The sequence below is a fragment of the Filicampus tigris genome, chromosome 16 (assembly GCF_054856515.1).
Source record: "Filicampus tigris isolate MCC_2025a chromosome 16, RoL_Ftig_1.0, whole genome shotgun sequence".
Classification (NCBI taxonomy): domain Eukaryota; kingdom Metazoa; phylum Chordata; class Actinopteri; order Syngnathiformes; family Syngnathidae; genus Filicampus; species Filicampus tigris.
This window is the reverse complement of record NC_141232.1, coordinates 1,630,419-1,653,967: the sequence shown is the minus strand read 5'-3', so window position 1 is coordinate 1,653,967 and position 23,549 is coordinate 1,630,419. Positions and strand designations below refer to the sequence as shown.

Genomic DNA, 23,549 nt, shown 5'->3' with positions numbered 1-23,549 from the left:
ACTATTGAATTTGTTATTTTCGCACTGCGGATACACCTTGTCTGCAAATCAAGTCCTTGTTTTTACATTCACGGATTCAATGCCGGAAAGACTTTTTCAGAATTGACGTAACCTGTTGAGAATGTAATTCAAAACTTGACTTTTTGCGCCGTATTCAAGCATCAACAGTTTGTGTACGTGCGGTATTTAAGCGGAAGAAATGAAATATAGCACAACAGACTAACAACATCCAATCGGGAATGACAGGACACTTATCACTGGGGGGTTCAGTGACAATAATGCCCCCCCGCACCCCGATCCGTGAGCAACATGTCCACAAGGGGCAAACGTCAAACCCTTTCTAGCAAAATGCTTCTTAATCAAAGTAGTCATGAAAATACATTCCACATGTGCGGTGGATTTAGATGAATGGTCACCTACAATCATGGCTTTCCCACAGTGGAATAAAAGAAGAAAAAAAAATCCCCCAAAAAAGGAAGAAGAAGGAAGGGAAAAAATGGATGAGAAAGGGGAAAAACACAACTTCCTTTTTGAAGCGCTGAGCCACTTATTGTTGGTGAACTTGCGGTGCACGCCAAGATGAAAAGGGACTGCCTTGGCTTTCAAATCTCCCAGTCAAAAATTAACATTCTATTTAAGCCAGCGTCAGGGAAAGGCAAGATGAGAGAGCAAAGCCGAGCAGACTGAGGTATGGAGAAGAAGGGGGGGCGGGCGGGGGCTTTGTCGGGGTGCCGTGCTGGTGCTGTTCCTCGCTTTGGGCCAGACAGATAATTGTTTACTGTGTGCAAACTCTGGAGGACCAGCCCTGCTGGAATTTGCACAGTGTGTGGGAGAACGGCAGACCAAAAAAAGGGAGGACGATTAGTCTTTCTTTCGGGGTTTTTTTTTTTGTTTGTTTTTTTGGGTCTTGTCAGAGGGATCGCCACACGAGTCCTACAAATGGCACATTATTATGATAATACATCACTTTGAGATGTAATAATTACTTTGCAATATGGATTCCTTTCGGCTCTGGGGCAGCGTTTGAGCTCGTAAAGGCAGATGTCTTCTTCGTCGCAGCTAAAAAAAAAAAAAAAAAGCGAAAATCACGCAAAAAGTCTAAAAGCCCGTAGGAGCGGAGAAAAGTCAGAAAGACTGTCCATTAAATGTTGTCAAGTACTTTCCCATCTATCAAACACACCAAGTGGAGTAATAAAACCTCATTTGCGTATTCATGCCAGCGAGGTCGCACGCGAGCAACATTCGAGTGGCTTGGAGGAATAAATTAGTCCTATTTGCATAGTCCACCCGAACTTGAACCTCGTTCTACGAGAGCGCCGTAGCTACTCGTACGCTATCTGTTGCCGTGCGCGTCCCGTGGCCAATTCCTTCCTCCTTCCTCCCTTGACGGCCGGTCAAGGATAAAAGTAATGATCTCGCGCCAGTATCACAGCTAAGACCCATCGGAGCCTCATCATTAAGAAAAGCGGAGGGGAACGAGAGAGACGAGCGGTTCACAGGTCACCCACTGGCAGCGCCACGCCGCACGGGAGAGACGCTAATTAGGGCCCGTTTGCGGATGTGAGACAAAACGCCGAGCGGTGCCGTGCGATACGGGGCCGTGGGTGTGCGCGCCGGCGTAAACGTGCCCTTCGCGGAGCTCCCTCGGGATAATGTATGGCCGTGGTATGTTTTTAATTGGGCTATTAAGCATGCGGCGGAGCACGGGAGCCATGCCCCCTGTCAGACAAGGAGGGGTTAATAACCCGGGTTAGCCTTTGTGGTTCAAAGGCCTCTTGTTTACATTTGACTGGGCTGCCCCCCGAGGGGCTACACAAACGCGGGACCCTCCGTTCAGCGTTTACCTTTGTAAAAGGACGCCTCGGCAGCCTGTGACAAATAGCCGCCATTAATCACGCTTACGCCGTTGTTTGTACAAAAACACCCACTTCCCGCATCAAGGTCTCTGCAACAACACTCTGCGCCGTAGCGAGAGAGAACATCAAAGCAGCGCATTACGCTCCAGTGAATAACGGACGGTGGCAAGAGGAACCTTGTAAACATTGGCCAGAAACGGAGATTAGCGCAACGTGACGTTTCTCCAGGAGCTGACTTGGTTGCCAGTCACAAGAAGGAGTCATACCAAATCACTGATAACAAGGAAACTTCTTTTAACGCGGCACCTCCTGGCATCTGGGTCATTTCAGCGCACTTTGCAGTTTTTCCAGCGTAGGGGCCTAAAGCTGGTACGCGGTCTTATGCAGTTTAGGTACATACCTGTTCATCCAATGCCGTGCGCACCGTGTGACTTGACTCGAAAAAAGTGTGGCATTTAATGTGTGGTTGCTGGCCTCTCCAAAATGATCAGAGCAAAGGATGTAGTTATGTCCATCTGCCACTCGCACTAACACTTCCAATTCCATCACTTTAAGCTTACTTTGATGCTTGCCGTGCTCTACCGCATATTGTGAGTGTGAATGCTCGTTTGGCCGTGATTAGCTGGTGAGCCGTGCGAGGTGCACGGCACCTCTCAGCCAAAGTCAGCTAGTAAGACAAATCCAATCCTAATAAGGACAATGGATGGATGTTTTTTAGGGATGCAAAGTGAGTACTTTGTGTGTGAATCAAATGTTGAGTTGGCGTGAACAAGTGATTATTACCTGTGCAGACCTAGCAAGCGTCTGACTGTACTCCTTTTCAATGTGCTTCAACCGGCTGTTGGTCTGTAAAGAGAGAGAGAGAGAGAGAGAGAGAGAGGGAAGTGAGTACGACAATTCTAAGCAACTTACAGCTCCATTTGCCCTCCTCACATTTTCAATCATGAGGACAATTTTTAACATTGGCCAACAGTGGAACATAATGGTGGCAATGTGACGGTCTGGGCTTGCACATTACTTCAGGACCCGGATGGCTAGAAGTGAATAATGGAACACTAACTTCTGCGGTATGACATTACAAGGAAAGTTCATGCTGGAAATCCCACAATTACAAGAACAGGGAGTTTTGGATTGTTTCCTTTCACAATTTTTCATTTAGAAACTGCATTTTACTAGGGCTGTCTTTGAGAGGTATTAAACATGATCTGAAACATTTCAGTGCGATAAATATGAGAAAAAAAAACAGGACACACAGCAGAATTACAATCGCTGTGACCTCGTGTGCCCCGCCCCCTCCCTATAGAAGAGGCCTGCGGCCTCTTGGCACCGGGCCACGAGGTAGTGACTGTGCACGCTGCACGTTGGACGCCATTTCTATTTGATCTCATTCCAACAATGCATCACTTAACAACAAGGTTGGGGGGATTGGGGAAATTAAAACCTAGCTGCCAATTAGCTACGGGGAACAAACAGACGATCAGCCCAAGCGAGGAGACAACATTCAAGTGAAGACAAACGGAGGCTGTTGTCAGGAGTTCATTGAGCGCCGCTCCCCTCTTTGTTTTCCGTTGTTTTCCTAATGGGAAGCCGGCCAGCCGCCAGGCGAAGAGTGCCAGAGTCCAATACGAGACGTCGGCGGCTCGCAGCGCCGCCACGGTTTCAAAGAGAAGGCTTAACAGTGAGTGGAGCGAGATAATGAGTTGCGATGTAGATGTCAATGGCTGCTCATTTGCCAGGTGGAGAGGTTCACAACAAGTACCCTAATTCTGCCTGCATGATGAGCCACTTGGGAAGAATACAACCGCTGGACACACCGCTAGTATCATTTGTATCATACGGAGTCTTCCTAATGAAATGCTCACAATTAACTCAATTCGAAACCCACCTCAAATCCATTTATCGAGCACTCTAAAAACAACCACTGCCGCATACAAAGTGCTGTACATCAAGTCTCGTGCTGAGTCGAAAGCCAAAGACTAAAATTGTGGTTAAAGGCGAGTTTTCAAGATGGACAGAGAGGGGGCTTGCCTAACATTTAACGGAAGGTCATTCCAAAGGGAGGGACCGGCAACGGAAAGAGCTCGACCCCCTCTGAGGCTCCACTTAGTCTTCGGTACCTCCTGTAGCGCCTGCTCCGCTGATCCGAGCCACCAAGCAGGTATGTGCATGTGGAGGAGCTCAGATAAGCAAGGTGGGGCCAGACCATTCAAAAATGTTAAGACAAATCACAGAATCTGAAAATGAACTCCAAAATGGACATGGAGTCAGCGAAGGGAGGTCAGAAGTTGAGTGATGTGCTCCCTCCTACGAGCTCGAGTCAGGAGGCAGCATTTTGGACCAACTGGAGACACTTGATGGCGTACTGGCTGACTCCAAAACATAAAGTTAAGTTAAAGTCCAATAAGTTGGCAATTGTCCTGATTACATTTCAAGGGTAAGATGCATGAGCCTGTCCCAGCTGACTTAGGTCAACCCCAGAATGGTCGCCAGTCAATCGCATACAGACCAACAACCTCTTCCATTCTTTGAGTCCACAATGAACTGAATGTTTCTGAAAAGTGGGAGGAAGCTCTTGTCCTGAAAGCCAGAGACAGAAACACGGAATCATCGAACGCTCTGCTGACTGCAATCAACACCTAAGCAACGTTTGTACTCAGTTTCAAAACACTTCCTCAGCCAAACTGCCGAACCATTGTAATTATCCTGGGGCCTCCACCCCACGGAACTCACTAGATTGGAACTTTGGTCTAGTCAGCTGACCCTAACACTACCTTGGTCTTAGGGGTCCTGCTAACTGGGTCACAAATGGTCTCACTGCCAAACATCCAACTTTGGACCCCAAGTATCTGGAATTGAACACAGATCTATCCGCCACTTCGATCCTCTTACCCTGACAGCCGGCGACAGACAGACACCTCCCTTTAGAAACACTGCGTGTGTCATTGAACGCACCGCCGGCTACAATCAACAAAGCAAACCTTTGGACTCGGAACACTTCCGGACAAACACTGCTGTCCCGCTCGCAGCGGACACACCTGTCACCACGGTAACACAGAGCCATCACCAAGGATACGGGCCCGCCTGTCTTCCTGTGCCAGGACTGTGAGTGGCGGCGCTCGTCCCTCGGGGGGCCCCTTAGCAGCTGATGAGAGAGGGGCAGACAAAGAAGGAGAAACGGAGGCGTATGGGAGAGGGGCTCGGAGGAGGGGGGCTCCTTGAAAGCTTCTCTGCGGTTGACACGTTTATTGTCTTTGACACTGCAGCAGCTATTATTAGATGTTGCAGTATTTTTTTCCCCATTTTCACTCTTTGTCGCTTAATAGCTTTGTCGACAGTCAGTCTTAGAACGATAACTAAGAATGTCATCAAATATTCCGCCATCAGACGGAAGTGGAAAGTGTTTTTCCAAAAGCGGATATCAGTTGTGAGTCTGTGTCCGGGATAAGAGTACATTCATGGAGGCGTACTGGATGTCCGTTGAGAGTTTAAAATAACAATAGCAGCAATTACAGACTGTAAGTAAGGCATCATATCTGTTACAATCGTAAACGTGTGTTAAAATTCACTTTTAAACTTTCGGGACCACACGTTCCCTTTTTGTCCACTTTGACAATTACGACCTATAAAAAAACTTCCCGCAGGGATTTTCAAACCCTGGTTGATTCCATTCACTAAGTCGGCATGTATTTGCTTCGTGCTTCCTGTGTAGTCGGACTGTACTAGTGTGGTGCGATAGGAATACAATCTTAAACACAGTGCATCCAGAAAGTATTCACAGCAATTCGCTTTTTTCGCATTTTCTAATGGTACAGCCTCATTCCAAAATTGAATACATTCATTTTTTTCCCTCAAAATTCTACCCACAACACTCCGTAACAATGTGAAAAAATGTTTTGGCAAATGTATTCAAAATAAAAAAGGAAGAAATCACGTGTACATAATTCTATCAATAGGGCCTGTATGGTAGCGTGGCCAGATGAAAGCCACTCCTTAGTAAAAGGCTCATGGCAGTCCACCTGGAGTTTGACAAGACACCTGAAGATCAGACCATGAGAGAGAAAATTCTTGGGTCTGATGAGACAAAGACTGAACTCTTCGGCGCGAACTCTTCGGCGTGATTGCCCAGCGTCATGTCTGGAGGAAACTGGGCACTGCTCATCACCTGACCGATACCATCCCTAGAGTCAAAAAGTCAGTTCTGGACACGCGGTACAGCATATCAAGAAGACTGAAAGTGACATTTTCTTGGTCATTTTGTTGTCGAGTTAAACACAGGCAGCACGTATATGTAAGATGAATGTCAAAAGTTTTTCCAAGCTGTAGTGGTGAAAATAAGACAGTAAAACTGTAATACACGGTAAACACTTTCAAGTCACAGTACCGTATATGTATAATGTATTACAATTTGGAAGTACCTTGCCCAACACCGGTAAGCACACTCAGAAGTTTGTTTAAAAAAAACACAAAAAAAACCTACAGTTCTCACTACTAACAAATTCCCTTTACTGACAGCCACTCCAGGGAATATCGCAGGAAGAATTACACAACATCATGCATTATACAGCTAACGCTGCCCTCGGAAACACAAGCCCGGTGTGCGGACGACAAAGACGGATAGCAACACGTAACATGCAAGGAACACAACCTAGTCGGGGGGGTTTCGTGTGTTGGAGCGCTAAATTGAAAGCCAAACAATTTGTACCGTACGTGTCCATACGTGCGCGCGTGCGTGCACGCGAGCACTTTCAAAGCGGCTACCTGTGCCTCGCCGAAGGCATTTTCGTTGCACTGCAGGCACTTTGAGAGTGCGTTGGGCTCTTCAATCGCCTCGTCATCCTGGCGGCTTGGTGCGCCGCAGCTTTGAAGCGAGTGTGAGCATAAGAGTGCGGATCTGAACGGCCGGTATGTAGTACACACCAAAACTTAACGCACACGCAGACGCAGGGGTCGCCAAGGTGCTGCCCGCGGGACTGTTGTAGAAATAGCTCACCAGCGATGGGACCTTGTCATTATCCGTTTTCAAATTATTGAGAGAAATCATTAACATGATCGGCCATTTGAGCTCATTTGTTATTCCAGAAGCGTGTATCAAACCGGTAGCCCTTCCGCATTCCTCGACGTCCAAGAAGCAGCTCTCACTTTCAAAACGGTTGGCGACCGCTGATACAGACAATCGACCAAAATGATGTTTCAAGGCCAAACCCCCAACTCATCTTATCTGGGCGGGAAATTTTCCCAAGGTGTGAGCTTAGTCACTACAAACTGTTAGCACCAAAGGAGGAAGAAACCCCCACGCGTAAACATATCAACGCTGCCAGCGCACGATAAATTCTGCGTGGCTTTTCAAGTCAGTGGGAAAGAATTTTCGGGATCTGTCGAGCGCAGTCTGCAGCCCCGGACAGGATATTGCATCCATATGGCATTTTTCTCCCCCCTCCCCTCCTCCGATGTGTTTCCAATCATCTGGCATTGCTGAGGAGCACTTTGTGGTTTTCAGCATTGTCCTACAGCTGAACTTGTTGGGGAATATGAAAGAACGCTGGCTGACAAGAGGATGAAGTCAGCGGAGACAAGGCCGGCACACGTGAGGGGTGGTCCACAGGTAATCAGCTCAAGGCCAAAGGGGCGGCGGCGGCGGAAAATTAGCCGCCTGCTCGTGCTGATTTGTTGGGCTTGCGCGGAAAATTAATTCCGCCTTCCACGGAGCCTTCAGTTCCAGTGGCAGCGGCGCTTGTGAGCATTCATAACGACTGTGCGTTCCAACGTCTCTCGTAAGAGAGTTCAGTGTGGCAGCGCGGGAGAGCTGGGGGAGCCGCTATTTGCTCGTTTGTCTGTAATCATCGCCGCGTCGCCTGCGAGCGAGGGAGCTGCTGCCGTAATGACACGAGACTTGATTTTACATTTCACAGTGCGCCATCGCCGCCTGTCAGTAGACGTTCTCGTCAGTTCGCCGTTCTGTCAGCGCCGCACGCCGCAGATACGGCGCAGTATCAGTAGACATTAACCAGCTGACGGTACGAATGCATCAACGTAGACGTTAAATATTACACCTGATCATCAGTATCCAATAACGCTCAGCAACATGCCATTGAGTTTTGCGCACAAAACTTGAACTCGCGCTCTTTCACCGCCGAAAGGTTGATCACGGCAAGCGACTTAATCCAATTGGTCATTAAACTGGCATTGAAGTGGGTCAACATTCTGTTTTCCGACGGAGGTGGACCTCGCTTCGCCTCATTTACGCCTGCTTACCCGCTTTGATCACCGAGTCTGCCTGATGTGAAGATGCTGAATGAGGAACTGAGAAATGGAGGGCCCGACCGACATGCTGGTGTCCCATTTAAAACTCCACTTCAAGAAAAGTGTAATCTGCAGCGCGCCACAAGATGGAAGCGGCCTGACGCCATCTTTTAATGCGATTGAGAAAGTGTGTCGTTTCCCTCCCTCTTTTTGGAGGACTTCAAAAAAGTGAGCAACCGAGTTGTGTGATGTTTTTTTTTTTTTTTGGTGGCACAGCCTTTACTTTGACTCTTTCATCTGCCGGGTGAGTCACTCCCTCACCGCCACCGGGCCTGATGCTGCGCCGCGGAGCTCCGATTTGTGTGCACTCACGTCAACAAACACTAATGCTGGCATAGAAAAAAAATAACAAGAGAGAACATCTCTTTCTCTTTGAAACAATGCCGTATTAATATCACAACGGTCAAAGTTCAGACACATCAAAGCACGTCGGCGGTTAACGGCAATTAATCCGCCCACATCCTTAAACTTGAACTCGTTCGCTCCCAAAATCCGATCTTTTCTCTGCACTTTTGTCTCTTAAGTTGGTTTGTCAGCACGAGGTGAATGCGGGCCCTCTTTGATCATCCTTTGGCCCGTGTTCCTCGTCTTAATCCATGACCGAGGGTGTAATGTGATTTTGTGTATCTCCAAATGGCAGCGGAGCGACCCGGTAAGTCAGCAGTGACGGGGTGGGGGGCGTCACAAAAAAAATGACAGTTGGCCACTCAGCCCTGCACATTGGGCGATACCTGTATCGCGTTCTGAGGCTCCTCATACAATATGTGGTGTCGTATCACCTTTTTCCAAACATGGAGTGGGCGAGAATAAAGACACAGTGGTACCCCTACTTACGAAATTAATTGGTTCCGGAAGAAATTTCTTTAGTAGAAAATTTGGTAAGTAGAGACGCGTTTTCCATGTAAATGCCCTAATCCGTTCCAAGCCCCCCAATATTCCGACATAAATGTTTTATAAAGTATAAAACTGCATCAAAACATGTAACAAATACATGTTACAATTAGATAATTGCACAATAAATGAGAGTTGTGCATAATGTAAAAAGACAAAGAATAGAGTCAAGACTAAAAATGGTCGTTTAACTTTTGAATTGCTGTCCTCGTCGCTTTTTGCCCTCTTTGGTTCATGTTCTCTCTCAGAAGTGTTTTTTGCCTGGCGTTTTGTAGACAACTGATTTAATAACGTGGCGACTGTCGATACATTACGCTCATATTCTTTGGCGAGATCAACCAAATGCATCCCCTTTTCATACTTTTCTATTATCGCTTGCTTTGTTTGTATGGACAAAAAAAACGATTTTCTCCGTTTTTCTTTTCCTCGTTTCTAATTCACGTAAAACTATCGGAACACCTCATGGCGAATGACGAGGACGCTGCATGGACATATCTATCACATATCTATCTATCTACACACGTAGACGCATACGGCAGAGGTCCCTCTTAGCCAACGGGATGCCAGGAAGATGCTATGTAACAGCCGATGGCAGAGCAGCTATGAGTTTGTCGCGTTCAGGAAACTCCGGAGCTGCGACTGGCAGCCCATACTGTATGTTAAACTTTCGTATCCTGAAATTCCTTTCGTAACAAGAGGCAATATTTTCCTGTTGAGGCGTTTCGTAACTTGAAAATTTCGTATGAAGAGACGTTCGTAATTAGAGGTACCACTGTATATAAATATATTGAAAGCTCACTCTCATTAATTTGAAGGTAACGCCGCTTGCATATATTTTCACCACAAGGTTTGCTATTTCATCCACACAGGAACATATGAAATTCAAATGCCAGATTTTTGTGATGGAAAAAAAATGAGAACAAGATAAAGCATTTCAGCATTTTCTCCATTATTAATGTGACCAATAACCTGTAGAACTCTCTTTTAAAAAAATATATATTTTCAAGAGGGGAAGTCAAAATAAGTGAAATATACATTTTCTGCAGTGTCGGTGTAGCTAGCTAGATAGATAAATGCACGTCGCAAGGCTAGGGGTCATTCTAGCCACCTCCCCACCCCCCCCAAAAAAGCAGGAAAAGTGAAATGGCGAAAAACACTAGAACACGCTCTCCACTGTTCAGTAGTGCAAAGCATTCCGTCTTTGCATGTTTTGTGGGATTATCTTCAAACGTGCATTGTTTTTAGCAACACATCTCTGAATTGACTTTACGGGCGCTTGCAATAGCTTTCACGATGACATCAGTTTGGACTGAAGTGCTTCCAAATATAATTGACCCCAATGCTAGGTTGTTTTCAAAGTCCAAATAAAAGGCTGAGCAGATTCACCAATGGTATTTCGGTCCAATTTTGCGGTACAACAAACTGCATTCTACTTGTCAGACTGACTCATTATACGGTATATAAAAGTTTTAGTATACTTTGTGACAGGAGAGAGGCGTGTATGAGTGTGTATGGAGAAGTGCAGCGGGGAGTGGGGAGGGGGACAGCAACAGCCAGAGGTTGCTGTGCATAAGAGAAAAAGAAAAGTTAGATAAGGAGGTGCTGTGGCTGAGAGAGGGGAGCCGCAGCTTTACTGTATCCCAGAGATGAGGCGTCTTTATCAGGCACCGAGGTGGCTTCACAGGCCTGTCAGTGGAGCGCCGAGATTGGAGGAGGCGCACGCGCACGCACGCACGCACGCACGCACACACCTACAGGCTTGCAAAGATAAAGTTCAATGGCAATACCTAAAAAGCTCCTCCCAATACACCTTCTCCTCACCATCCCATTCCTCTGGATTTCTACCGCTAAACTAAAAAGCAGGGAACTCGCTGTTTCTTATCTTCTCTGATATTCTGTTTCTCATTATTTTACTCCCAAAACACCCGCACCTCTCCGTCTCCCCCCACTTTTAAAGGTCTTTGATGAGAATCCATTCATGGATTTAATGGATTTCTCTGGCCTTTTTTCCTGGATCTGGGAGATGTGTTTGAAAAGGAAAAAAAAAGAGAGAAAAAAAAAAAGAAGAAACTGGCTGGCCCAGGCTGTGCTTGCAGTGGACTGCAGAGGACAGCGTTTTTCCTGCGCATCAAAAAGAATGAGACATTTTAAGATGACCAAACAGAGCCGTGCAGTCAATATAGATCTGAGGCCTGGCTGACTTCAGTCCCATGTGGGAGCGAAAACAGGGTGCAACAAAGTAGGAAGTTTTCCCTCGCCGCTACAAAGTCAAACTTGGAGACGGATTAGAAAGTGTGTGTGTGTGTGTGGGGGAACCGTGGGTAAAACATGTTTGGTGAGTTTTTTTCCTCCTTGGCGAAATCATTCATCTTTTTTATAAAATGTAAAAGTAGCACATAGCTGATAGTGTTATCAGTCCAAGTTCAACATTCAGCGCTTTGAATCCACTCCAGATTCCCACACAACTGCGGGTCAAGTACAAGAAAGATAAGACACCTAAAATAAAGTGCTTTGACGGATCCCAACACATTTAAAAAAAAAAAAAAAGGAAAAAGAAGGGTAAGGGCGAATAGCTGGGCTCTTTCACATGGGAATTCCCCTGTAATACGCTCATTCTCTTCCTCCAGTCCATTTCCTCCCTGGTTCTGTGTGCCACATGAAGCCAAAAAAGGCCACTTTGGTTCTTGATTTTGGGACTTAATGCCGCACATCTGGCGCATGGATGGTGTCTCGCGAAAAAGGCCGGCTTTGATGGGTCCTGCTGGGGCTGGGGGATTAACGTCTGATCAACACCACCTTAAGTTAGCTTCCTGCTCGGGCAGCACAAGATTACGGCCAATTTCCCGGCCGCTGCGCTCGCGCTGGTCGCAAAAGGTTACAACACGCTACAAAGGAAAGGCTCCTCCTCACGTTTGAACTTCACCCGGATTGAGTAAGAAAGCAAAAATGCACAGCTGGATTATGGATCGAGGCGAAAACCGCCGTTCCCGCTGCGCGTCTGACAACATGTGTTTCATCATTGTACACCTTGGGTCCCGCACGGTCAATTCATTGATTATTACAACGATGATGCCGCTAAAGTTACATGGACACGCGTCGTTGACGGTCAGGTCACAAAGCTAGGCAACGACTCAAAAAATCATGTATTTCAAAAAATAGTCCCGTGTACAACCAGGTTTAGTACTTCTCGACAGGAAGTCAAGCCAGAAATCCACTTTCGAACTTGACAAAACAAGGAACGCAAAAGCGAGATTATCCTATCTTTAGTTGAGACGTTAGGGTTGTGATGCATCTAACGAGCAGTTTTATGGACTGCGATACAGTACCTGCATTTGATTTGCGGATGGTTGTTTTGAAAAGAATATTGCGCAATACAGTATCTTCAAGCCAATTGTTTACCTTCTCCTCAGCCGTTTCCTTCTCCTGCTGGTGGCTCCTCTGAAGGTCCCGCAGGACGCGCTCCATGTCGGAGCGGAGCGTCTCCTTGTCCAGGTCGGCCCGTTGCTTTTCCTCCTCGCGGAGCGCCGCCATGTCGGCCAGCTGTTGCTCGCGCTGGCCGCGGGCCACTTGGAGCTCCTCGCGCAAACACGACAACTGGGCCTCCAACTCCGAAATGGTCTGGAAAGATCACAGACGCAGGTGTTGTATTGTCCAGATGTGCGGCTCCGTATATTTTGATTTGATACGAGCGGCCTCCGGATGGTCGCGTGTACCGGTAATCGCGACGCCCCGCATTCTGAATTATGTACAGCTTGCCACTGGACTACTGTTGTCAGACTGTTCCGGAATGAGAACATAAGTCCCGCTAAGCTGTTCAATGTTTTAGTTGCAAAAGTTATGGTTCGTACATGCAACTTCAATCCTAAAAAATGGTGCCCACTTTTTCAATGGAAATGCACCACATGAAGAAAAAGAGAACAAAGAGTTGAGTCTACCCCAACATGACATTGTTAAGTAGTCTGCTTTCCTTGCTGTGTGCCACAGACATAAGTGCAGGGACCTGGAAAATGGTCGCCCACCTCTCTTGACCTGGCTCTTTCTTTTTTGAACTGCTCAGCCTTGACTTTGCCCAGAAGAGCCCTCTAATAGCTGCCAGGGAGCGTCAACATTACAAAGCGGGAATGCTAACGAGAAAGCCCAGAAATAGCCCGCACTTGACAGACGTAATTAAGTCCCTCCTCAACGAGTTTGGAACGTGTCAAAACTTCAAAAGGAATCTATGCACTTTGTGCCCTAACGGCATCACTTGGCTGGAATGACGGAGAGCACTTGCAGAGACAATTAGGTCCTTAAAAAATCAAATGTCTGATTGTTTTTTTTTTTTTTTTAATTATTATTTCAAAATGGTTTCAAGCAGTCATTCGGATGACTGCTTTCATTTTGGCACCTGCTCTCCCCCTACAGGTGTGAATTCTCATTTTTAGGTGTGAATTCTCATTTTTGTGGAAATGATTAAAAACAATGTAAAAAAAGGTCAGTAAGTCCCAAACTTTAATGAGCCAAGGCATATATTTTACATGTGAAAAATCTTGATGACCAAAGAAATAAATCACAAAGTATTCACAGTAGTGCCTTGAGATCAGTGTTTGATTTGTCCCACGACCACACGCCAGGACTGAAAAGAATGCAGATGACAATCTGTTCCTAGCCTCCCCCAAAAGTATTTTTTTTTGTAATGTGTTATCTAAGAAGAAAACAGCACCTCTTTCACATTGTACACATTGCAGAGGATAAAAAATATATGCCGGTGAGTATTGCTATACTTATATTGAACAAAAAGCTATTATTCAATTGAATGATTGGCAACAGGTGGAAACAGGTGGTTAATAGTACCTTCTGCCATCTGGTGCAAAAGCAATAGTGTTACATACATCACTAAAAAAAAGATCGATTATCTTTAGCAAATAAATCATTTTTTGGACCAATGAAATGGAAAGTGGATAATCTCTCTCCCTCTCTTCCATTGCTCACCGGGTGGGAATCACTGGAGTCGGTGATCTACGGTTGCCATGGCAATGACACAGACTATATTCAGAGTAATGTCAGCCAGTTTAGCATCAAACGGCTCTAAAGCTGTTGTGTGAAGGTCGAATTAGTACAAATGAAATTGACAATATCTTTACTGTTGTGGTTGTAGTTTGCAGTGGTATGAGCAGTTTGCAATATTTGGTCCCTCTTACAAATCACCATTCGATTGGGCAGCTGTGCCTACAACATGGAAAATATCTTACAAGTTTCCCAAGGTTGTTTGTCTGACCAATGAAACGAGATGTGAAAAACAAATGCTTGTCTCTTGGCTGCCTACATTGCATGTCATCTTATTGCACATCTTCATTACTTGTCCTGGCTTTTTTTTTTGCTTTGTGTGTGCTGTTGTTCTTTCTCGCTGCGGTTTGCCGAGCCCTGCCCTTCCCGAAACCGCCTCCCTCAAAAGCCGAGGCATCACAGGACAAGGCCACGCAATCCCACGGAACGAGTCTGAAGAGAGAATGGAGGCGACTTCAAAGAACATGCCCTTTTTTTGCTTGTGAGCCACGCTCCTGCCGCGCAAAATAAATCCACTCATTAGAGCGCCGCTGCACTTGCACTGTGACACAGGCGTAAAACAGCATCAGAAATTCACACAGCATTTTCACACGCCATCAGCGCCAGACTCTTTGTGGCACGCTCCCCCTCCCAGGCCAAACAACTATTTAATCGGAGCCCTCCAGAGTCTTTAATGTATAATTCTCATTAACAAATATGGATGATACTTAAAAAAACGAAAAAATCTGTGAGAATCATCCAGCCCACGGCCGTGACATTGGGTATGACACGCATAGAAATAAATACAAGAGGCTAAATGGCAGTGAGCGCAGTGCCCACGGGCGGAGGCTGATGTCGAGCTTTCTGCCGGTGACAACAAATCAAAGGATGCGGGTCAAGGTTTGTCTGCTCGGAAGCAGAACAAAAGCCTGGCCAAGCATCACAGGGGAATGGGGATCAAGAGAAAAGTGTTGCAAACACAATCACAATTGTGAGGCAGACATGCTAACGTCTTCAAGCCATTGAGGTAAAATCGAGGCTGCAACTTCCACCACACCGATGAAGGCCCAACTACTTTGGAGTCTAAACGAGTCCGCCGGCTACGGGGAACTGAGCTACGTCCGGAGTGGTATCTTTTCGTTCATGATGGACAAATTCTATAGTCATTAAAATAGTCCTTTCAAGTTGAAAAGTACAGTAAGATACAGTTAAAAAAAAAAACGGTACATGAATTTATTTGGGTTGAGCTAAATGTGCAATGAATTATTCTGACCACTAGAGGTGGTAGCAGGTCAGGTTGGACATTGGCGTGAAATTTGAGCAAAGCAGAAGAAGAACATGACGGAAAAAGAAGTAGAAGAACAAGAAGTAGAAGACGTAGAAGAAGAAGATGTAGAAGTAGATGAAGAGAAGTAGACAGAAAAGATGTAGAAGTAGTAGAAGTAGAGGAAGAAAAAGATGTAGAAGAAGAAGAAGTAGAAGAACAGGAAAAGTAGAGGTAGAAGAAAAAGATGGAGACGTAGTAGAAGAAGATGTAGTAGAAGAAGGACAAGAAGAAGTAGAAGAAAAAGAAGAAGAGATAGGATTTGGTTAGAAGATCTTTCTGTGAACATACGCCTTGAAGAAGAAGAAGAAGAAAAAGAAGAAAAGAAGCAGGCTTAGGGTTGGATAGAAGAGCTTTTTGTGAACATATATGTTGTTCAAGAGTAGAGCAGTTGGAAAGTGTTCCGTGAAGAAGTTGTTGCCATCTGTTTCATTGAAACTGACAACTAGTCCGCACATCCATGCCATGTAGTAATCACATAAAATGACTCAGGAATAAAAACAGGTAGTACACAAAAATGCAGTATACTGTACTTTGCACACCATTATGTCATAAAAAAATAAAAGAATCGGCCTCAGCTTGAAAGAGATTAATTCGAATAATATATGAAAAACGTGATTACATATGCGACTCAAGCTCGATGCTTGCTCATTAATGTTGTCAGTCAAACAGAACCCACGTGGCTCAGATTGAAGCTGTGATGTGCTGCGTGCGGCACACACACACACACACACACACACACACACACACACACCCACACACTCACTCACTGAACACGTGCTTTTAAACACACATGACGACTTGTTGTCCCAAATTGGAATCAATGGTGCTGAGCTGACACGCAGTCATTTAAGTGCTGATCAAACGCGGCCATGCAAGCTGAGTGAGACGTTTGTCCACTGCTGCAAATCGCTACCTTGACAAGCCCACATCTGAGAGGCCAGTCAGATAGTCGATGCCCAAACACAAGCCCGGAAAGAAGAAGAAGAAGAAAGAAAGAAAAAAAAAATCAGGCTCGCTGTGTGCCTTGTTCCCGTCATCACGCATGTATTCGGCGCGGTTGTCGTCTGAATCACATTCCTGCGATTGAAATGCTTTGAAAAATGGACAGCATCCTTATTTAGTCCAAGGAAAACTCTCAGAAGACGGCCACTCGCTGCTGTTTGATGACCAGATGGTGCGCACTTGGACAAGAAATCATTATTCAAGACATGATTTCAGTGGAAAACTGAAAAACGACATTTACATGGAACAACAACGCCAGTGTTTGCCAAGAAAAATGTTTTGTTTTTCAAGCTCATCGGTCAATGTCTCAGAATGTGCTTTTTTTCCTGATGCAGTCCAACAATGCTTTTAATTTAAAGCCAGTGAAGTAAATTGTCAAATGTGTTCCTTAAGAATGGTACTGACGAGAATTGCTAAAAATGTGCAAAGATTTGTGGAGCTACAGTGTTAAAACTGTGCAAAATTTTAGTTTTCCTGATTTTTTTTAATTCTATGAACATGGCTAAAGCTGAACAAAAAAAAAAAAAACTACCTTTGGATCGCGTGTTGGTGTGTCTGCTTTAGAGCGCCTCATTGTCGGCCGCGAGTGCGCCGATCTCATGGAGAAAAACGAGAAGAGGGTGAAAAAAAGATAAAAGTACAATTGTTCCGCTTTGGAAGTTCCACTATATTTTTTTAAACGATGACTACACATGTTCCTCAATCCAGTCAAAATGTCTCAAACTTGTCAGCCATGCGATTTGCGAGTGAACGAGCTCGCCATTGCATTTGCCGGCCACACGGGGGCGACGCTGCGGAATGACGACGTGTCCCCGCTTGACTTCTACAGCACGACTCCTCGTGCCGTCACCGGCAAGAGCCACGAATACTATTTGTTGCGGCTTGTCGCCGGCACCTTTTCTTCTTCTCTCTCCCACGGGACACACGTAATGATGCCTTATTTGTCTTGTTCTCCTCCTGGCGGTAGCGGGTTGCATGATTAGCAGGGAATGTTTTTGCTCTAAGGTGGGGTACAATGGGAGTGTTGGAAAGATGTGTAAAGGGAAATTGATGATGCTAGTAGCATAGGGAGACTATCACACACTCTTCTTGTGCTTACGTTGGAAAATAAAAGACGGGCATGATAATTGATTCAATCGTGTCTCGAAGCATCTGAGAGCAAATGGAGGGTTTTACTTGGCTCTAACCAGCAGAGAAGAATTCCATTAAAATAATATATAAAAAAAACATTGATTAATTCAGTTTACTTTACAGGGTTTTTTTTTTTGCATTCCTCAGTGAACACAGTTTTATTAGGATGTACTCATTTACTGTACTGTAAAGACTGTATTAATCATTTAAAAACAAATAATTTTCACAAAAAGTACCAAAAATCTTTACATTTTTCGATACTTGGATCAACATTGTTGTCAATGCCACGTTACTCCAAAGGTGGCCGGGCTGTGTATTACTGCCTGCGTGTGCCTTCACAATGCATTGTGGGACATGTAGCGCTCCGAATCTCGACATGGCTGGAAAACGGAAATCAAAGCTTCCCCGGCAGGGCTGCTTTCAGGGCTGGCCACGGATAATGCTTGAGCTCCCCGAAAACGGCTCTCAATACGCCAAGCGCTGGAGCGGGTCTTTGTCTTAAGTCCTTTCACTTACTGCACGTTTGCTACTCATCGTTTTAACAATGGCACTTTAACACATGACGTCAAAATCCGCCACGTCGTATGGCGCACACATGTCTTTTAATTGTCTTATGTGCTTGTTATTTGCACAAAACAACAATGCGTTCAAAACCCATTGGGCAGCTTCATTTGATTATTACAAGAATGCACTGAGGCGAGAGCAATGCACTTGTGTGGCACACTCAAGGGGATATTTGCCATGCCGTACTGCTGTCATTTTGCCGGATGCGTTGTCACTTTTTTTTTTTTTTTTTTCCCCAATAATCATCTAATCGTGCAGGCTTTTTGGAACAAAGTGCGGTTCTTTGGAGGTGCTCTGCTATCATGAGGCGGTTCTCTCGGTAATAACGCAACAAGTTGTCTCGCTCAATGTAAAAACAAAGCAGTTCCTCTTTTCTGCACGTTGTTGCTGGTTTGTCAGTTCAATCTCAGATTCCCTGAACAGCGGCGTCAAAGGATAAAGTCAATTTCCCTCACTTTCAAGAAGCTCGCAGTCCTGTCCTTTATCTATGAAAATGGTCCATCTTTGCCACTTGGACGCCCGACACTGGGCTGGCAGCTGTTCGCTACATTGTACCCCGGTGAGAGGAGAGGACGAGTAGTTTGTTTTCTGTCGCCTCCTGAAATCCCAACAACAAGAGATGCGTCATCCGGACACAATGTTTTTGTAGCATCACGCTGCTGAAATGTGCCGACAAAGGACATATAATACACCAAGCTCGCGTCGCTGGCTACTTTACGGTACATTTTCTGACAATCCCTCCCAAAAAAAAAGAGACGTCAAGGAACAGCCAAGAAAATATACAGCACAATTCATAACGATTGGAATATTGCTACCTTCGCGCTATCCGCAGTACCTTCGAATCCGAAAACAGCAGCATAAACCAAAACATCACAATGCAAAACGTCCAACGTGTCTCAAATTTCAATGCTATATAACATTTTGTCATAATTTTGCTCTGATAACGATCTTGGTAAACCGTTAATGAGAGCCAAAGACATTTCACGCTTTCGCTGAATTACACTTGATGGATTGAGTTTAATTTCACCTGTCTGAACATCTTTTTTTTTTCCCAGCTAATGGCGTATAAGCTGCAGAAAAAGAAAAAAAAAAAGTGAAGCATCTGTCATCTCCAACTGCGTGCCGGTTACTCAAATGGCTTCCCACAGAGCGCAAAGCTAGCCACGGCTGACCGAAGGGGTTAGGGGATGAAGATCTGATTCGGCCAAAAACATACTCCATTAAATAAAAACAATGATCGCATCACTTGTGGTCGTTCATATGGTGCCATGGCAACAGCTCCATGTTGTCATCAGAAATTAACCAGAGCGTACCAAACAAGCATATATATAAAGAGTATAAGGAGCTTGACGGTTTTTTTCCACGAGCACTTGATTGAAACGATGGCTTCCTAACATCTAACTAGCACTCGTTTTCACATTTTTCCCAATACTACCACAAAATAACAGCAATAAAAGTCATTTTGAATACGTTTCAATAAACTCCAAAGTTCGAGTGGACTGATTTCCGTCACTTTTCTTTGTTTGAATTTGTCTTAACCCAAAATTCTTCCACCGAGTTAATTCCCACTTTCTTTCCTGTAGTAGCGTTACTCAACAAACATTCAACCGTGTTTGAATTTGTTGAGCAGAATATCAATAGCAAGTGTTGCGACCCGCTGCGCTTTTGAAACGGCAGGAAAACGGGGATCATACGAAACGCAGGAGAGCGGGCGGGTCAGCGTGCGAGCGAGCGCGGATCAGTGGAGACCCCCTACCTGGCCGTGGCGCTTCCTCCACTCCTGGGTGTGTTGCTGGTGCGCCTGCAGGGCGGCCCTGGCCCGGCTCTCCAGGCTGCTCACCTCCCGCTGGCGCTCGCGGACAAGGCTGTCCTTTTCGGCGCAGTGCTGCTCTTGAAGGCGCGTCCTCTCCTGCTCGTGCTGCACGCGCTGCTCAGCCATCTGATTGGACAAGCGGGCAAAGAAAGACTTCATCAGCCAACACATACTCAGCAAACGCTGTCGTCATGACAACTTGTCCGTCCGTCCGTCCAAAGGAGACCCCAGAGTGGCTGTGGTCCACTCGAGTGGACGCCGGGAACACCTCCAAAAGTTTCCCCGGCTACTCGGCATTGTGGTCATGAGGCGGCGTGTTTACATCTGGCTAGCTCCCTCCGCCCTCTCGCCCGCCCGCCCGCCCGCCCGCGTAGCCCGGCCCTAAACGTGCCATTCGTCTCTCTTCCAATCTGCCAACCACCCCCCACCGTTGCCTTCTTCTGTGATCGGCATATAAAAGAGCATCTCGCTTGGGCTGCGTATGAAAGCTGGCAGGGGTTAGCCATCTGGCCGCAGCGACAACCCGCCGCCCCATGCTAAGCGCCTGACAGCACGTGAAAATCGGCTTAGGCGACGACGACGACGACGACCATTGCAAATGGCCTTTGGCAAAACAAAGAAACGGCGGGAACTTGACTGAGATAGCGCAACGCTCGGCCAATGCCGAAGTGCGCGCTCTAACTTAACGAAGAGCTACCGAGGATATTCCTGTACAGTAGCGTGGAGAAATGAGGCTCTAAGCGCTTCCAGTCTTCTTACGGGATGCAAAGGCACAATTTCCCAGAGACGACGCATGCTGGCAGCTCAAGCCCAAGTTTGTATCCCATCACAGCTGCGAGCAAAGTCACCTGCTGGGAGGTGAGCCTTGCCAGCAGCCAACGAGCCTTTCCCAGGCTCCGCTCTGTCCTCAGTCCACCCCCCGCGGCGGTACTAGTGGCCGAGGGGACCGGTAAGCCGGGCGCCGCTGCGCCGAGCCGCAGCCTCGGAAGGAGGCCCGGCCCGCCCCGGCCGGGGCCTATTCGCTTCCTCGCTTTGAAGCTAATCCCCCCGCCGCATTGTGTTTGACGGCACCCTACCTGGCCCGCCGGCCCAGTAGAGATTCAGCCTCTCTCCGCACGGGGCCGGGTCCATCCCGAAAACCTCCAGACTTTGTGCGCTATTCAGAGCAGGTGATGAATGAGCGGCTATCGACGGGAAGCCGGATTCCGGCCTCGCTCTTCAGAAGACGACCGCAATGGTCGCTTTATTTTAGTGGGAAAAAAACAGAGCCTGCGGATTTCTGGGGCGCTTTGTTGCATGGCTTCTCAAAAGGCTTTCGGGGAGAATCAGAGTGGGACAACAGTGGGATCAGTTACCAACGTGACGGACAAGCCCGGTTAGAAAATGCAATGACAGAAACTGTTGGCGGAGCGGCAAAGTCGACCGCATGCTGCCACTCGCGTGGTCAATCGTACGCTCCATAGACAAATGAGGACTCACTAATCGAGACTGACACTGACGTAAGCAGGCAAATTCTTGGACAACTCCCCAGCAGGACATGCGGAAGCAGAAACCGGTGGAGGACGTTCGTGGCTTGCTTACTGTGCGCGCCTGCCAAGTGTCCTGTCACAAATGCTGGGCAAGAAGGAGGGCGTGGAGGACAGTAAAGCAGATGCCCCGTCTGCTCTCAGCGGGGGAGGCCGGCGGTGACGGCGAGAGGAGACGACGAGCGCTCTCAACTGACGATGACGCGGCGCCGAGCACACGCGTCAAAGTGTGCAAAGGCTGGCCGCACGCTTGCGTGTTTGCAAACTAACAACAAGCGCTTCCCCTCACTATAAAGGTCATCCCAAATTGCCGTCGGACCGCGGGGCGTCACGGCCGGGGGTAGAGGCAGCGTCACAATGACGCGCGGCCGAGCGTGTGGGCGCGGCGCCAAACAATCCCTTCATGGAGAGTTGCCATTTCACAGCACGGCTGCCCTTGAACGATCTTCTTTGTGGAGGTCCGAATGGGCCCACTTGACCTTTGCCATGTGGTGACGGCCCACTCTCCGGGGTGGCGGGAACGCCGCGCGTTTGCATGCCAAACACTGACGGTACCTCGAGACGAGGGGAGTTTTTGTTGAATTTCAGAATCTGCATAAACGCCCGAGGACGCCCATTTGCATGGCAAGCCAGAAGCGGCGCGGAAACAGACTGCTTGTCCTTTCTATTTTTCAGGTTGACAATTATGCGGGCCGCAAAATAAATGACATACCTTAACCATGGCATTTCTGAGGTTTGAGGTTCGAGTCGTCCTGTGTGGAGTTTGCATGTTCTCTCGCTCGCAAATTCCACCGACAGGCATGTCAAAGGCCTTCAACTGAATTCCATTTTCACTGCAGAAGTGTGAAAATTGGCGAAATGATTCTCACCGGACACAATCAAGTTCCTCCCATGGCCACCTCAGTCCCCAGACCTCAACCCCATTCAATGTGTCTTTCAAAATGATATCGAGTGAATTCACAAAATGTGTTTGTAAAATGTGTTACACAGTGGAACATTGGTCGCTGGATGATTCGGAGAGATTCGGAGAGATGGCGCAAAGATGGCACAAAGAGGAATGGTCCAAAGGGCCACTTTCTGTGTTCTCCCTTCTTATTCTTATTCTGTCCCGTTTTGGCGGCTTGTCCAAAGGAGCAACATCAGGGGGCCACAAATTGTGGCACACGTGATTTGATGTCAAAGAATCATTTCTGAATGTGGGATTCTTTCCCCACTGAATAAATACAGTTGAATCAAAGGTTCGGTTTTTCCCCTTTTTTACATTTTGGTCCCACATTATTTGGAAGAAAAAAAAAAAGACATTCTGAGAAGCGAGCTCTTAACAGTGACAGAGGCCGGAGAAGGATGTCGTTCGTACAGAATAAGGTCCCTTCACGTCCTTTGCCGCCTGCCCACACCTACTGAGCAGTGCTTCCTGTTCCACGAGAGAGTACGATTATATTGGCATTCAATCGGAAAAAAACGATTATTATTATTATTATTCTTGTAGATGGCCAACATTGGCCGATGAATCATTCGGGCTCTATTTACGACATCCGGGCTCTATTTACGACATAATCCAACTCGGCTGTTAAATGTTAAATCTGCTTGCCATCGCTCAGCCACATGAGAGGGTGAAAAACATTTCAACTTGCTCTCAGTGTGAGGCAGTGCAGCTTTACACGCGCGTTATTTACAAGCACAACAATCAACATCTTGTTAATTGAATACCTCCTAAGAGCTCATTTGAAAATGTCAACATCTTTAAAGAGGCTGACTTGCTAATACCGCTCTTTGAGTTTAGAATACGTCTGGATTTCGACAAGACCGATGACAGCGTCGCATGAATAATAAGTGTGCATGTTTCCTCATTTGCCTTTAATCAGTGAAATAGTGTCACACGCATTCATCCGCTCGTGATGCGTCACACAGACAGGCCGCTTCATCTCTGTCTGTTTTTATCTTTACGACAAAAGGCACGCTAACCCTGTGTAGCCTACTGTCAAGCGCACCCCCACCCACTCTGGAACATTTCCCACAATTCCCACTTTGATTGTGCACCTTTTCCTCGCGAGACGGCCTTCATCATTCCGAAGAGTGGAAATGCGAAGTTCAAAGCGGTGATAAAACTACAC

General features: G+C 46.7%; 1 protein-coding gene across 4 annotated transcripts in view; it reads right to left on the bottom strand.

Annotated features, from left to right (window-relative positions):
• cep112 (centrosomal protein 112) overlaps positions 1-23,549 on the bottom strand; it is a 94,649-nt gene that overhangs the window by 34,667 nt on the left and 36,433 nt on the right. For all 4 annotated transcript variants that reach the window (XM_086055443.1, XM_086055445.1, XM_086055446.1 and 1 more), the window contains 3 exons: positions 19,853-20,035; positions 12,447-12,665; positions 2,640-2,702 (listed from right to left, as the gene is read on the bottom strand). In XM_086055443.1, the coding sequence (XP_085911569.1) occupies positions 2,640-2,702; positions 12,447-12,665; positions 19,853-20,035 (465 nt within the window). The remainder of the gene's footprint in view (positions 1-2,639; positions 2,703-12,446; positions 12,666-19,852; positions 20,036-23,549) is intronic.